General features: G+C 49.5%; 7 protein-coding genes across 7 annotated transcripts; 3 read left to right on the forward strand and 4 right to left on the reverse strand.

Moving 5' to 3' along the window:
* Nucleotides 1-850: 850 nt before the first annotated feature.
* On the forward strand, nucleotides 851-2,677 carry PFICI_12013 (uncharacterized protein; the record flags this gene model as incomplete). The annotated part of the gene is made up of 1 exon (XM_007840594.1): nucleotides 851-2,677. The coding sequence occupies one exon, from the start codon at nucleotides 851-853 to the stop codon at nucleotides 2,675-2,677; it is 1,827 nt and encodes a 608-aa protein (XP_007838785.1).
* A 615-nt stretch (nucleotides 2,678-3,292) lies between these two features.
* On the forward strand, nucleotides 3,293-4,551 carry PFICI_12014 (uncharacterized protein; the record flags this gene model as incomplete). The annotated part of the gene is made up of 6 exons (XM_007840595.1): nucleotides 3,293-3,326; nucleotides 3,383-3,453; nucleotides 3,508-3,719; nucleotides 3,769-3,865; nucleotides 3,936-4,227; nucleotides 4,295-4,551. 6 exons carry the CDS (start codon nucleotides 3,293-3,295, stop codon nucleotides 4,549-4,551), a joined length of 963 nt encoding a protein of 320 aa, XP_007838786.1.
* Nucleotides 4,552-4,769: 218 nt separating this feature from the next.
* PFICI_12015 (uncharacterized protein) lies at nucleotides 4,770-6,299 on the reverse strand (the record flags this gene model as incomplete). Its single annotated transcript, XM_007840596.1, has 2 exons — nucleotides 4,770-6,017; nucleotides 6,216-6,299. 2 exons carry the CDS (start codon nucleotides 6,297-6,299, stop codon nucleotides 4,770-4,772), a joined length of 1,332 nt encoding a protein of 443 aa, XP_007838787.1.
* Nucleotides 6,300-7,092: 793 nt separating this feature from the next.
* PFICI_12016 (uncharacterized protein) lies at nucleotides 7,093-7,647 on the reverse strand (the record flags this gene model as incomplete). Its single annotated transcript, XM_007840597.1, has 1 exon — nucleotides 7,093-7,647. The coding sequence occupies one exon, from the start codon at nucleotides 7,645-7,647 to the stop codon at nucleotides 7,093-7,095; it is 555 nt and encodes a 184-aa protein (XP_007838788.1).
* A 1,177-nt stretch (nucleotides 7,648-8,824) lies between these two features.
* PFICI_12017 (Phosphatidylinositol transfer protein SFH5) lies at nucleotides 8,825-10,011 on the forward strand (the record flags this gene model as incomplete). Its single annotated transcript, XM_007840598.1, has 2 exons — nucleotides 8,825-9,483; nucleotides 9,564-10,011. The coding sequence occupies 2 exons, from the start codon at nucleotides 8,825-8,827 to the stop codon at nucleotides 10,009-10,011; spliced, it is 1,107 nt and encodes a 368-aa protein (XP_007838789.1).
* A 549-nt stretch (nucleotides 10,012-10,560) lies between these two features.
* PFICI_12018 (uncharacterized protein) lies at nucleotides 10,561-11,260 on the reverse strand (the record flags this gene model as incomplete). The annotated part of the gene is made up of 2 exons (XM_007840599.1): nucleotides 10,561-11,006; nucleotides 11,071-11,260. The coding sequence occupies 2 exons, from the start codon at nucleotides 11,258-11,260 to the stop codon at nucleotides 10,561-10,563; spliced, it is 636 nt and encodes a 211-aa protein (XP_007838790.1).
* Nucleotides 11,261-13,292: 2,032 nt separating this feature from the next.
* Nucleotides 13,293-13,687, reverse strand: PFICI_12019 (uncharacterized protein; the record flags this gene model as incomplete). The annotated part of the gene is made up of 2 exons (XM_007840600.1): nucleotides 13,293-13,441; nucleotides 13,519-13,687. The coding sequence occupies 2 exons, from the start codon at nucleotides 13,685-13,687 to the stop codon at nucleotides 13,293-13,295; spliced, it is 318 nt and encodes a 105-aa protein (XP_007838791.1).
* Between the last annotated feature and the right edge of the window lie 788 nt (nucleotides 13,688-14,475).

Consider the following 14,475-nt stretch of genomic DNA (forward strand, 5'->3'; position numbering starts at 1 on the left):
TTGACACCTTCACAATCACTCAGGTAGGCCTTCATGATGATACGAATATCTTGTTCTCTTCATTCTCCCAAGTCCACCCAGAAACGGATATTTCACCTATAGGGACGCCTAATTCGGAAAACGATGTAAGCAAAATCGAATCAAAGGCCATCAGCTCCAACGCAAATCAGAGTGTGCAAGATTGACGACATATCATTAAATTTGCGAAATCCACAAACGAAACAAAACGTTGCTGGCATCAGTGATTTTTGTATTCCAACATTAAGCCAGGGAGAGCATGTTCATGATGCAAGACTATTGAATCGCACTGTTTGTACATGACTGGCCTTGGGGTCGCGTAAAAGTACAAAGACCAATACCCATCCAGCCACAGACCTCTGTTTGTTAAATGTCTTCTTCCTCCATGGTTTGTCCACAGCTTGAGTCAAAGTCCAAGATCCGATACTTTTAGTTAAATAACAGGAACAGTCCCGCACAGGCCACATAAATTGCCTTGTGTATTATATAAATTCCATGCGGCCAATGGGAATAATTCAAGCCTGCTCAACCCACATCGGAACACCTTCCTATCACAAGCTAGCCCAGTACGACGACTATCGGAACTCAACCCCTGTCTTGGCATCTTGTTCCTGAGTTTCCATCGTCTCTCATTCATCATCTTGTCAAACGCTGGCGGCTCACCGCACATACTGACCGTCGCTGAAAGGGAGCGTTGGGTGGTTGCCGCTGATCACAGCGTCGATGCGAGGAAACCACCAACACGGCAAGAACTCTTTAGATATTAATCTCCCTTCCCTACGAATCACCCTGCTGTATTGCTCTCGACCTCTTCTCGGCATCGCTTTTCAAGATGAAGGTTTTCATCTTCTTATCGCTCTTCGTCACCTGGGTACAGGCCCTGGCTACATTCGGCGACAGCAAGAACGTCGCCCGCCAAGAATCATTGAGCACCAGTGATCAGGATGCGACACCCGCGTTTCTTCAAGTTGTACAACCTTATTTCCCTCCCCGCAAGTCCCTAGATGACCCGGCCTGTCGACAAACAATTGTGCAGCATGACTTTGGCAACAGCTACGGTAGCCCCTATGTTGGCACGTACGCCCCACCTGCTGATTGCGACTTTACGACTACCATCTTGAACCTCACCGTCACGTCGCAGGGCCGCCAGTATGACCGACTTGCTTTGCTATACCTGGGCGACACTGAGATCTGGCGCACCAGTACCGCCATGCCCATCCAATCTGGCATCCAGTGGACCTACCAAAAGGACATCTCGGTGTTCCACACCTTGTTGACCCAAGATCAAAAGGTCTTTCTCAGTCTAGACAACATCCTATCGGGTACCCTCTACACTGGCACTTATGAAGTGACGATAGAGGCACTCTACTTTAATGATGTCTACACTCCAAGTTTCGCACCTGCCGACGAGATCCACCCAATCTCCAAGTTGGCTTCTGGTCAGAACACGACATCCGAGTTTTCGCTTCCCGGCGACAGCGGGAGTGTCAACCTGACGCTGGCACGCAACATCAAGCAGGCCGTTGTTTCCATCATTGCCAGTGGCAACAGCGCCGAGGAATTTTGGTTTGCCAATGTACCCAGCGTGTACACCAACACCTTTCCTGGTCCTCTTGGGGAGCTTTCTGGCTACAGCCCTTTCCGCGAAGTACAGCTTCTGATTGATGGTCAATTGGCGGGTGTGGAGTGGCCTTTTCCTATCCTCTTTAGCGGAGGCGTTGACCCTGGTGCCTGGAGACCCATTGTCGGCATTGACACGTATGACCTGCCAACCTTTGAGATTGATGTGACTCCTTGGCTCTCGCTCCTATGCGACGGTGAACAGCACGAGTTTCAGCTGCGCGTCGTCGGTTTTGACAGCACCGCCGAAGATAAGATTGGCACGATTGGGTCCAACTGGTACGTCTCCGGTTCCCTCTTTGTCTGGCTCGATGAGAGCGTCAATCAGACCCAGGCAGGTGAGATTACTGCTTCTACCGGCGAACCCTTGTTCAAGTATCTTCCCGATCTTACACAAGCAACATCGTCCAACGGCACCGTCACCAACACGTCTCTCTGGTTCTCTCTCGGTGTGGAGAGAACGCTTTCAATTAGCTCGACAATTGAGACGGCAGACGGAAACAAGACCGTCTCTTGGAATCAACACTTGTCTTTCAATAGCATCCAAAAGTTGACCAATGCGGCTCTCAACCAGTCGACAAGCATGGTCACCCAGGGAACTTACTCTGGCTCGGCATCTGCGGAAGTCTCAACTTTTCAATACCCCCTCAATCTATATAGCTCCTATGACTTGGCGGACAGCAATCCCGTTACTAGCCCCGGATCCGTTTACTGCTTGGTCGACAGAAGCTTGATAAGTGACGGTGTTGCACTCTTACCACTCATGTCTGGCATGATTGCTGGACCAGAGAGTCTTGCTGTTCGTCAGAATGTCACGAGCATGTATTATTGGAACAACACGATTGTGGAGGCCACGGGCGACAATAACACTTGCAGCGGCGCTTCTTGGCTGTCGTTTGTCGGAAACTCGACTTCAGATAATGGCGTGGATGCTTTTGGCCAACAGCTTCAAGAGCTGGACGATGCTTGGGTGAACCAGCAACAGGCTTGGGGCACAATTCCGGTTCCTACTACTGGACCGCTGCCGACCCCAAATTAAGCTTCCGATCCATAAGCGCATGATTTATAGCAAGGCCAAGGCAGATTGCCCAATTGTGGCTATTCCTTGAAAGCAGGCCGCGACAGACGCATGAATAAAATAATTACATACATCCATTTGCCATTTGTGACATGTTGCAATTGATGAATTATTTAATTCAAAGTCCAGCCGGTGGTACTGTTGTTTTATTTCATTTACCGCCATGATTTTACATATTTTCTTAATTGCTGCACTCACACAAGTAATATAGTTGGCGGCTTGGCATGAACAATCTTCCGCTGACCACGTAATCGGAATAAACAAAATCAGAATTGTACCGTGCCGTCTTTCGCAAGAAGACCCGACTATAATGATTCCGTGGTTTGTATGATCTCATCAAGACACGGAGCATGTTATAAACGGCGACGTTGTTTCAGGCGCTGGTTAATTGCGAGCTGGAGACTTTAACCAAACCATTCGGAAGGAAGATCGGCAAGTCATGGCCCAGCAATACGGTATGAGGATTTATACAAGACATTGTCCTTGGATGAGAGATAAAGAAGAATCGCATGCCCTCTGATCACTACGACACCCGGACATTTGAACAGAATCAAAACTTGGCAAGAAATCGCCACCATGGTCAAAATTGCCATTGCCGGAGCCAACAGCCGTATGCCTTTACAAAGACTCGAGACTTGCATACATCTGGACTGACCTTTTCCTCAGAACTTGCAAGAGAGGTGATTAATCACCTTGCCACCACTGGTAAACACGAGATTATAGCCCTCTTTAGAAAAGTATCCCACACAACTTTCTCACAGCCGCGGCATGTCAAAGCTAACGAGACTTAGGATCCCGAGTCGGTACCCTCGCTTACGGGCGTGGAATGGGTCAAAACCTTGTTCGAAGACAAGTCGGAGCTGGTCGGCTTGTTGGCTGGTGTCCATACCCTTTTGTGCTTCTTCCCGGCTCATTTGGACAAGAACAGCGAAGCGCAGAAGCGGCTCATTGATACCGCAGTCGAGGCGGGCGTCAAGCGCTATGCACCCTCCGAGTGGTCAGCGTAAGTATGTCGCTAGAACCCTAAGAGACATTCACTGATTCTAATATAGGGGAATGAACTTGGCTCCGTCGCTCGACGTCATACCCTGGTATTCTGGAAAGATAGAGATTCGAGAGTATCTGAAACAAATCAACGAAAAGACCAAGGTAAGTTTTCAAACGAGTTGCGCAGACTGTTTCAAGCGCACGGAATCAATACCAACATCGAGTTTATCAGGTCCTGGAATACTGCCTTTTCCAACCGGGCTGGTTTCTGGATTATCTCAGCCACCCACACAAGACATCAGAGCATGCCTCTACCTTTCCAACTCTGGTCAACTTTGAGAAAGGCACCGCTATTACAACCCAATGGACTCACGATAACCCCATGGCATATACTGCTGTCGAAGACATAGCCAGGGTTGTTGTCCGGGCCGTTGACCTGGAGGGCGAATGGCCAGTAATCGGAGGGTTCCGGGGGAACCAACTGTCCGTGGCCGAATTGATTCGCATCGGTGAATCCATTCGCGGTGAGTCTGTTTGAAGCAAGAGATTGCACTGGCCGTCGCCAATTTGCTGACTGATATACGACGTTAGGCAAGAAATTCCAAGTCGATTTGCTCGAGACCAAAGACCTACAAGCCGGTGTATTAAAGACGGACAATTTTTCAAGAATCACTTTGCCGGGCGTGCCAGAGGAGCAGGGGGAAGCCTGGTCGCGAATGGCTACAATCGGACTTTTGCAATCCATTGAACGTGGATGCTGGGACATATCAGATGAATGGAACCAGCTCTTGCCAGACCTGAAGTTTGTGAAGGCAGAGGAGCTGCTGAAGAAGTCTGTGCCGGCATAAATCACCGATACAGTTACGTATTGTCAAAGACCAGTATTTCTTGACCAGGCTCATGTTTAGATTGCCGGTTCGAAAAGGCAGGGAAATAAGATATCGCTGTGAAATGTATGCAAACTCACCAACGAAAAGAATCCCCAGTACTATCAAGAATGAAATTGAAAGAAATCATCAAGTGGGCAATAAAAGACCCAGACGTACCGCTCAAATATCCATCGATCCTAGACGTCCAACTCTGCAAGTTCCTTTTCAACCTTGGCCCAGAGACCAGCCATTCGAAATCCGTAGAGCCAGTAGTTCTTTTGCATGTCTTGTCCAATCACAAGGAAACCCTCGGGATAGTTGAATGGCACCTGTGTCGCCTGTATGTAGCTTGGATATTGCGCCTTTCCTCGATCTTCACTAAACAAGGCAGCGGGGCTAAAGTCGTGAGCATACAGATTGGCCTTGCCCCAGTTGGACATGAGCACGGCGTGCATGCCAGCGTCTCCCATGAATGGCAACATTTTTCCCGGAGTTTGACGCTGAATCGCATAGTATGACTCGACCTGTTCTCGCGTCCCTTGCTCTACAATCGACCGTCGGATCTCCTTGGCCGTGTGGCTGACTGGTTTGTTGATCAGATCTCGGGCCGGCATGATGGTGTAGAGCATCGTGAACAGATTGCTGAGATAGGGGTCTCGGGAATAATCAACCGACATCCCCAGCGCTTTGCGGGCGCTGGCTGCGTATTGGATGCTAATGGTACGCTCCGAGTCTGGGCTTTGACTGGTTGAAGCAGCCAGCCGTGCCCACCAGGCAGCCAAAACGTCGGCGTCCGATAGAAACGGAGTGGCGCCTGGTTCTGCAGCCGCGCTGAGCTCTGCCATTGACCGAGCTCTCAGCTTGTCGATGAATGCCCCTGGGATACACACGATACGATTCTCCTTGGCTTTGAAAGCTAGATCAAACACATTACGAACGCCGTAGCCAATTAGGCTACCAATTTTCATATGCTTGTGCGCCAGTACGTGAGGCTCCGTGGGATTCGTGCCCAAGTCCTTGAGCTGATCAAAGCCGGTCGAGCCAGGGTCGCCGCCAAACGGTTTGGCCACCAGATGCTCGCGCCCGTGAAGTACATGTGTCCAAGCCGTCATGAGAGCTCCCCATCCCATGAGATCAAAGGTGGTGTGGTTAAAGTAAAAGACCACGATCGTTGCGTCCGTAAACGAGACCACATGGAGACCGAGCAGGCCACGATCCTGTGTCAGCCAGTCATTTATGCTGGTAGGCATGCCCTCAGGTCGTACAAGGCTTGTAAATAGTTCCGGGTCTCCTGCAATTATTGGCCTGTTTCCGTGTGCGCGTGGGAGCTGGGATGCGACCGGATGTGCAGCAATGGCCATGCCAGTTTGAACTTGCGAGAATGCGACTGCTGGTCTCTCTGGTGTGAACTCTGCTGGTAAATGATATTCGATTTCACCTTGAGCCTAAATTTACTGTTAATACACAAATCTTGTATGCTTGGCATTGGGATATTGATTTCAACTTGCATTCTTTCTGAGGCGCGCCCCGAGCTTTCGCCATCCCTCCATTGAGATCAGCTTCTCCAGACTCTTGTGAAGCCGGTTGCCATCTAGTGCTACATCGAATCTCGACATATTAAAGACGATCAAGGACTTTAATACTATGCTGTCATCGAAGTAGCGCATTGGCGCGACCGTATCAGTATGCACCCGAGCGGGCGCTGCCTTTCCAAACCAGCCTGCCATGTTGTTCACGTCGTACTTTTTGCCGTCAGGCCAGCCGCGATGAAGAATTGACTATTCCAGATGCGCTGCAGAACAAATCATGCGTATTTATCTACAAAAAATATTTCTTGCCGATATTTGAATGCCTAGATAATCTTGAGCCCTGTCAGTGTTGGGATACGCAATGTAGGCGTATGACCATGTCGCTGCACCTCCCACATGCAGCTTACGTCCCTACAGCATCATTGGTTCAAGATATAGCCAATGATGGGTATGCGACGACCTCCTTGTCCATGACAGAGACGCAGACTGGCCACAAAGAGCGCAATTGGGGGCTCTGTGCGTCCGAGTCTGGTCAACATCTCCGCACTCCCTCGGTGGCACTACTACATCTGGGATTGAAGTAGGGCTGGACATTGTTTTATCTCGCATTTTAATGCCGTGCAGCGCAATCCAATCTCAACAGTCATCACACAGAAGAGACACTCGGCTCACTTGGACAATGAACCCCGAGTCTAGATTTATAGATACTCCCAATGTAGTGCAGTGGATATGGTCATATTTTTGTATTTGAAACTAGTCGTGGATAGCTGCCTGTAATGCGACATTGATTTATTAATACAATGACTTTGTACTCGCGGAATTATCAAAGTTTCGAGTATAGAACCAATGCTGGGACTAAGAGTTCCAGCCCCTCTTGTGTGTCACCATGTTTGCTGGTTATTGCGTCTCCCCACTCAGCTACTAGAACAGTCGGCATTTAGGCGAACCCGGCGCTCAAAGGATTGAGTTGTCTATTGGAACCATCGAGTACCTACTTGACACGCTGTTTCTTGGGGTCGTCCTCCATGCCCTGCATGTGGGTATCGCCTTCGTCGGAGGATCTTTTGCGGTTTGGTCCTTTATTAGTCTGCTCCGTGTCACTCAATCTGATTGTCATTTCCTCCATTTGGCGTTCCAAGTTCGCTACTTTGGCTTCTAGTTCAGATCTTATCTGTTGGCCTACTTGGCGTTCCAAGTTGGCTACTTGGGCTTCTAGTTCAGTTGCCATCTGCTTTCTCATCTTTTCAAGTCGCTTTCGGAATTTGCGGCTCTCCAATCGTAACTTTCGGGCCTTACGCTTGCTGATTCTGTACTTGCTGAGACTGAGTGAGGGTCGATTTCTAGGGGGGTGTCTGGGCGTTCCAGATCTGTTCGCTGGTGTCTTTTTTGGTGCTTGTGGATGCTCGCCAGTCGTCTTTGCCGTTTCCTCTTCACTGATCGAGACTTTGTCATTTTCGACTTGATCTTCACTGGACCAATCGTCATCAGCCTGATTACTTGCATCATCTGAACTGTCGGCAACGATGTTTTGGATATCGCTGGGCATGTTAAAAGGATGTGCGGTTTCTTCTTTTACGTCGCTCAGGTGGAAAGACGGTGAATACTTTGTCGAAGACGCTCTAGAGAGGCACGGTGAAGGCGTTCTAGAGTTTCCCAACGAACGCGCTCTGCGGTCTCTCAATACAAAGTCTCGAAGTTTTGCGGCCCCGTCGTCAGATTTGGTACCCGAAAGTCTTCTTGGTTGCATTTGTGAGCTGTTTTGTATCAAGCGGCCGAATTGACTCCAGTGTCGGGACACGCAGAGTACTGATTGGTCTTGTGTCGAGAAGACTGATAGTCACGATATACTCTGCCAATACAATTAATGAAAGGTTGTTCTTGAAGAAAGCGCCAATGAAATACGTAAAGTCAAATATGATTGATTGAATAGTGATTTGATCGATGGCTGTACCCAAGAAGGGGAGTCTACTTTCAAGTGCAGCAACTCCCAAGAATCGGAGATGGTGATTATTGTTTTTCTTCTTGTAGCAATCGGACAAGCTTTCAGATCGGTGACGACTACCAATGCTTTCAAGTGAAGCAATTGTGGTTGCCATTTCAATATCCAGCTCAGGGCCTCGGATAGGTGAGGAAAGAGCTTATCCCAAACTCTTTGAATGACCGCCATCAAAGTCACTGTGACAATCACACCTGCCGATGATGTTGACACCTAGCAGCATTCCATGGCATTAGACGTCTACCGTAGAGTACGAGGTTGAATGTGAGAATATAGACATTCCAAACTGATTGTTGTCCAGGGGGATGCTGCTAATGTGCCAACACCAAACCAGGATGTTACGATTGTTCGAATTTAGGACTTGTTAATCTCACGATCATTATTCATTTGCGGTGGGAAATCCTAACTAGTATAGTATGGTGGGCGCTAAAACCTCGAACTTCAAAAGACATTTCAGGTACCAAGAGCCTAGTGGTGCTTGCCAAGCACTGAAAGCTTAGCACTTCAAGCTAGTAGGCGTCGGAAAGTGGCACCAATATGATCAATCTCCTGGGTGGGGTCTCGGGGTTGAGGCCTTCCGATCTCCGAGTTTCATATCTTATCAGATCTCCAGGTCACTGCGGCGACGAGAAGCAAACAACCCAATCATCTATTACAACTGCTCAGTTTCGTGTGGGCACTCTTGTGACGGAAAGATACCTTATTTTACCTTTTGCACAAAGACATTATGGCTGACGTCGTCGCACCCGCCGCATCCGATGCGAAAGTGGTCGAGCCCACTGTTGAGTCCCCTGAAAAGGCAGCCGCCCCAGCAGCCGAGTCAACTGAGACTACTGCCCCTTCTGACACAACCAAGGTGGCTGAGCCAGAAAAGTCGGCAGAGACAGCAGAGAAGGGCGCCGAGCCGGTGGCTGCTCCCACAGAAACATTGGAAAAGCCTGCGGAGCCGGTAGCAGCAGGAGCACCGGCAACCACCGAAAAGGCGACCGAGGAGAAGCCCGAAGCCTCCGCAGCTCAGGAGACTACTGCGACTCCACTGCAGCAACTGTGGGCCACGGCAAAGACGAATGGCCATCCCGAGATCTGGGGCGTCACGCTGGCCGACCCCGACACGCATGTTCCGTCCCAGATTGTCTTTCAAAAGTTCCTCAACGCCAATGATGGAGATCTCACCAAGGCCAAGGACCAGTTGACCAAGACTCTGGAATGGCGCGCCAAGTCGAAGCCCTTGGACTCTCTGACCAAGAAGTTTAGCAAGGAAAAGTTTGAGGGCCTCGGCTACGTTACTTCCTATGGTGGCGAAACTCCAGAGACCAAGGAGGTCTTTACCTGGAACATTTACGGCATTGTAAAGTCCATGGAGGCCACATTCGGCAATGTTGACGAGTGAGTCTTTCGCCTAGACCACTTGAGAGTGTCCCAAGTGCCGAACACTGCAGTTATCGTATAGTCTAACACGTTTCCAGGTTCATCGCATGGCGAGCAGCCTTGATGGAGTTGGCTCTTCAGGAGCTGTCACTCTCTACTGCCACCAAGCCCATTACCGCCACCGAGGATCCCTACAAGATCTTCCAGGTACACGACTACTTGTCCATCAGCTTCTTCCGCCAGAACCCTGCCGTCAAGGCAGCCTCGAAAGAGACCATTCGGATCTTTGCTTTGACTTACCCAGAGTTGCTCAAGGAAAAGTTCTTTGTCAACGTTCCTGCCATCATGGGTTTCATATACGGCGCCATGAAGCTATTTGTAGCTCCCAAGACCATAAAAAAGTTCCATCCTATGAGCAATGGAGGTGCACTGGCCCTCGAGTTCCCTGACAGCAAGGTTGAAAACCTGGGCGAGAAATTGCCAAAGGCGTACGGTGGAAAGGGCGAAGATCTCCAGGCTCAAGGCAAGGCTACCCAATTGGAATGAGAGTGAAAGATGTGGAATGACGGACAGAGTTGAAGGACGCCGTGTCATGCCGTTTTTACAGACATTGCTACTAGTGGAAGTCTGGCGACAAGAGAGATTTGATACCATTGTGAAGAGGAGGGGAACCAAACATGAATAATTGCCTAAACTAATTTCTGATACTCTCATAGAGAGAGCTAATAATTCTACCGTTTATACCTTGAGACGAGCAATTTATTCACGATGCAGCGGTTGACAATACAATGATTGTGCAATGGTCATGTCACAGCATGAGGAACCTAAAAGAAAGTTGACCTAAGTGTGACTTGGTTCAGATACGCATGTATTAGTAGCTAAGAACTTGGAAAGTGTCATTCCACAGTCTTGTGATCATGAGCTCATACATTTCATCTGCCTCCTTTCAAAAGACAAAACAAACGCCGAATATCAGAACAAATGGGATGAATGAATGTGTCGAAGTGGATAGCTTTTGGTGATTCTGACCGACTACCAGTGTTCTTGAAGAACTCGAGCACTGGACAGATGTTTTGTTCCGTGGAGTCAATTTACTCACGACGCGACGAGAAGTTTGGCATCAGTGGTACCATTGGTAGTAATGGAGTACTTGACATTATCAATGGACGCGAGTCCCCGGTAGCCCACGACAAATTTGACGACGAAGCGGGCATAGCTGACGCCGGCCGGGGTGGCGCTCAAATCGGCAAAGACGAGCTTGGAGGTGCTGTTGCTCTGGGGGGCAAAGTAAAATGGCGAGTACGAGAGCTGGTTGAGCAGCTTGTCATAGGTGTAGACCGAGACCTTGCACGCGACCGGCACGCGGCCGGCCTCGTCCGTGCACCCAAAGTACAGCGAGCTGAGCTGGAAGCTGTTGACCTTGGTGCCCTGGAAGACGCTCGAGATGATGGGCAGGTCGGCCGTCACGGAGCCGAACGAGGCAATGTTGGGGAGGGACTTGGGGATGAGTCCCTCGCTGGTGTCGCTGGCGTTTACGGCGTCTGGTGATTTCAGCAAGTATTAGCGACTAGTCAAATGGTCTGGTGATGCTCTCGTGACTCGTACAGATGCCAGTCCAGTAGAGACCTCCATAGTAGCCAATGGGGTACACGGGGTGGTCTTGAGCTGGCAGTCGGTCAAAGTTTGCGTTACCACTCGAGGTTGAATCGGCACGCGACTCAAGGTCACGGGGGATAGGCTCAGCTGAGGCCAAAGCCGCGACGGCCAGGACGCAGGATACAATAGACTTGAGCATTTTGAGGATTCGAATCGGTTCTACGAGTAAACGAGTGGTTGTGGATTTAGAAAGTATTGAGTTGGGATGCTGAACAGTGCTTCATCAGTGCGAGAATAATAGTCTTTATAGATTTCACGATTTATCCAAATCATGACGGCGTGGTCAAAAGTCCCGGGTTTCGTCCACTCACAGCATCATCTCCTTCACCAGTGCTTGCCATGGACAAGTTGATTCTCATGCCGTGGGCCAGAAGCATGAAAAGGTTGATGCTTTGGAGCGACAAGGAAAATGGCGGCCCAGAGAGCTCTTGCATACTCGTCATTTTTCGTCAATTAGATTGCCGCCGGCACTGTTGGGACTGTATGCCCTCCATGGCTATACATTGCCGGCTGTCATAATGTGGTGCTGGATGATGGCCGGATACACAATGCCATGACAAATCCTGGCCCGCGTACGACGTTCACCTTGAGCGTGATCTTGAATTGACCCGGGCTACCGTGCCGGCGCGGATGGGGGAAATTGGAAGCGGCATCGTGAGACTTTCAGGGTCTTTGAGGGTCCAAATATACCGGCACAGTCGTTGTTTCAAGGCATCGGTTGCGGCTTTTGGGGTTGAAATAGTGTAGGAACTTGAGTTCACGTTGCTTCTTTTCACTGGAGGGGCCCTGCCCACTTGTCCATGAGCCGCATGGTCTCAGTGCGGGCCCAGCCGGCCGGTGCTCCCCAAGATATCAAAGCTTCGTAAAAATGAACCTCTTGGCAACTACGGGAAGCAGTGATTCGCCACATCACGAACTTCGGCGTCAAAGACAGCGGTAAACAGCACATGGCGTAAGTCCGAGGAAACCTCATCAACAAGAAACAGACCCAATTATCCTCTCAAGTGCATGTGAGCACGTGAGCTCGACAGCTCAAAAGACCAAGGACGATTTAGAGGCTTACTCGAGCGGGATATGTACAGGGAAGTTTCTAGTAGACATTGCTCTGGGCTTCTTCAGAGTATAGAAACGATTCCCGATTATGTGGCTCTCGGGAATAAGGAGCACCATGGTCACGCGACCATGGTACCAAAGCCGAAATTGATATACTGACATGACTGTGGCTAGCTGCGGCGAGGCTACCTGGGAAATCAAGTTGACGAGTTCAAAGGTTTGACGGAGGCAAAGATCCGTCCCGGTCATGACAGTTTGTCTTTCATTTCCCTTTGCAAAAATTAAGCCTCGGATTTCATGTTCCCGTTCGTCTTGTTTCGAGGCCTAGACCTGCTCTGACCTGCTACGGCCGAATGAAGCTCTTGTCAGCTGCTCCACGATGCGATTTAACGCCATGAAGGATTGTATAATTGGTCAAGGCAAAGCTCGCAACGACTCCAAACGGACCGTGATTGTTTCAAAACATGCTTCGGCAGTTAAGTGCCATGATTGATCCAAGGTAATATTTGTATGGAATGAATGGTGAATGTCGAACTGATCTAGAGCGAGGTGGCGACGCATCATGCCAGCCGCCTTTCCATCATGCCGTACTTGCCGAAAAATCCCACCGAAGTTGCAGCCAGTCGAGGCAATTGTTCAAATGAAGAGCAGGAAAAGATTGTTGCACAATTGTTTGACTGCCCAGCGCCAGCCTTGCGATTGCCAAGACCTTCTCTCCTTGACTGGTATACTGTCCCAAGCAATACCACATCTGAGCCACGAAAAGCGACGGATGGCTGTGCACAACATCAACGATCCATCCAGAGTTCAGCATGGGCACAATAGTATAATGAGAGTGATATCAATTGACAAGCTCGCACGACAGGCACGCCACAATACCTATGGCTACTGTCCAAGGGACGAGCATAAAGCAACGCCAAACCAGGAAACAAAACAACAACCTAGCGCAGCAGTACAATTCACAATTGGAAAACAACTCGCTCGTTGTTCCATAATACATGACGCCGTATCTTCCATGCACTGGCTCGAATCATGACATGTCTTTACGAGCGGTGAAGCTAATCTCTTTTCAAAGAACACTAGCACCGCTGTTTCCGGCTTTCCATCAATAGGACACTCTATGCCAAAGGCTCATAGGAGCCAGCCTTGTGGGCTTGGCGGTTGGAGAAGAGCCAGTAAATAATCATGCCGACGACGGGGAAGATGAAGACGACGAGACACCAGAGAAGCTTGTGGGAGGGAGGGCGGTTCGACTGCAGGACCTCGACTGTGGTACAAGGAATTGAGTTAGCATGTGCACTGCTTTCATCGGGAAGCCGACATAAGGAAAGGGATGAGACGCACTAAAGACGATGATATCGAGAACCAGGACGACGAATCCAATGATACCGCCGCCAGTACCGTATTGCCAGGCATCCGTGGTGGTAGCCGAGACCTCACCGGCGAGGGGAGCGGCAAAGGCAAAAGTGGCCAGGCACAGCTGGAAGAAGATGGCAAGAGCGTTCTGGTACATCTTGACTGATGAGTGAGTGAGCTGGTTGCTTTGGAAGCCGGATTGACGATTATTGTGCTGTATTGATTGCTTGTGTGAATTGTGGTGTAGCTGAGCAAAATATCGCGGACATGGGCTGACGACTCCTCTTTTATCGGAGTTGTGGGACTTTTTGGTTTCTTCGTGGCTTGCAGTGGTTGCCTAAGGTACATGCTATTTACCTGCAGGTCAAGGCATGAATGAGCTGGCGTTTTAGTGACGTCAGTGCTTCACCGCGTGATGTTGACATGTAAACAGGGGGGTACATTTTTTACAGTTTCCGATTTTGATCATCAACTCGGGACCTTTTGTAGATGCAAATGCGTATACTCTCTACGATATTTTCTTGATCAATTATCAGTGAGAAGTGAATACCTTTATATCCAATGATTCCGTTCTGATTGTATAATCTGTTGATCATAATGTGTTGGTGATCGCTACAAGGTATGACGGTAGTGGCCGAGGCGCAGCTTGTACTCCATACGTGACGCGACTAGCGGGGTAGTTTTACTGAGCGACCGTCTTTAGCACGTTCAACACCGAAACCGAACTCCGAGGCACATGGTCAAGCTCCAACTTGTGCTGCTCAGTAGGACTCGTAGAACTTTGTCTGCTACGATTGTCTGTTCAATTGCGTCGGACGCACGTAAAATTGAGCAGTAGTTCCCTCTAGCAAATTGAAATATGCAGATAATTGCTTAATCGCGTACCATGATGCTGGTAGCTATTCTTCACCAACCGATGAGACCTGCAGCAGCTAGCGGTTTCTT

The sequence above is a fragment of the Pestalotiopsis fici genome (assembly GCF_000516985.1).
Source record: "Pestalotiopsis fici W106-1 unplaced genomic scaffold PFICI_Scf_9, whole genome shotgun sequence".
In the NCBI taxonomy this organism is placed as follows: domain Eukaryota; kingdom Fungi; phylum Ascomycota; class Sordariomycetes; order Amphisphaeriales; family Sporocadaceae; genus Pestalotiopsis; species Pestalotiopsis fici.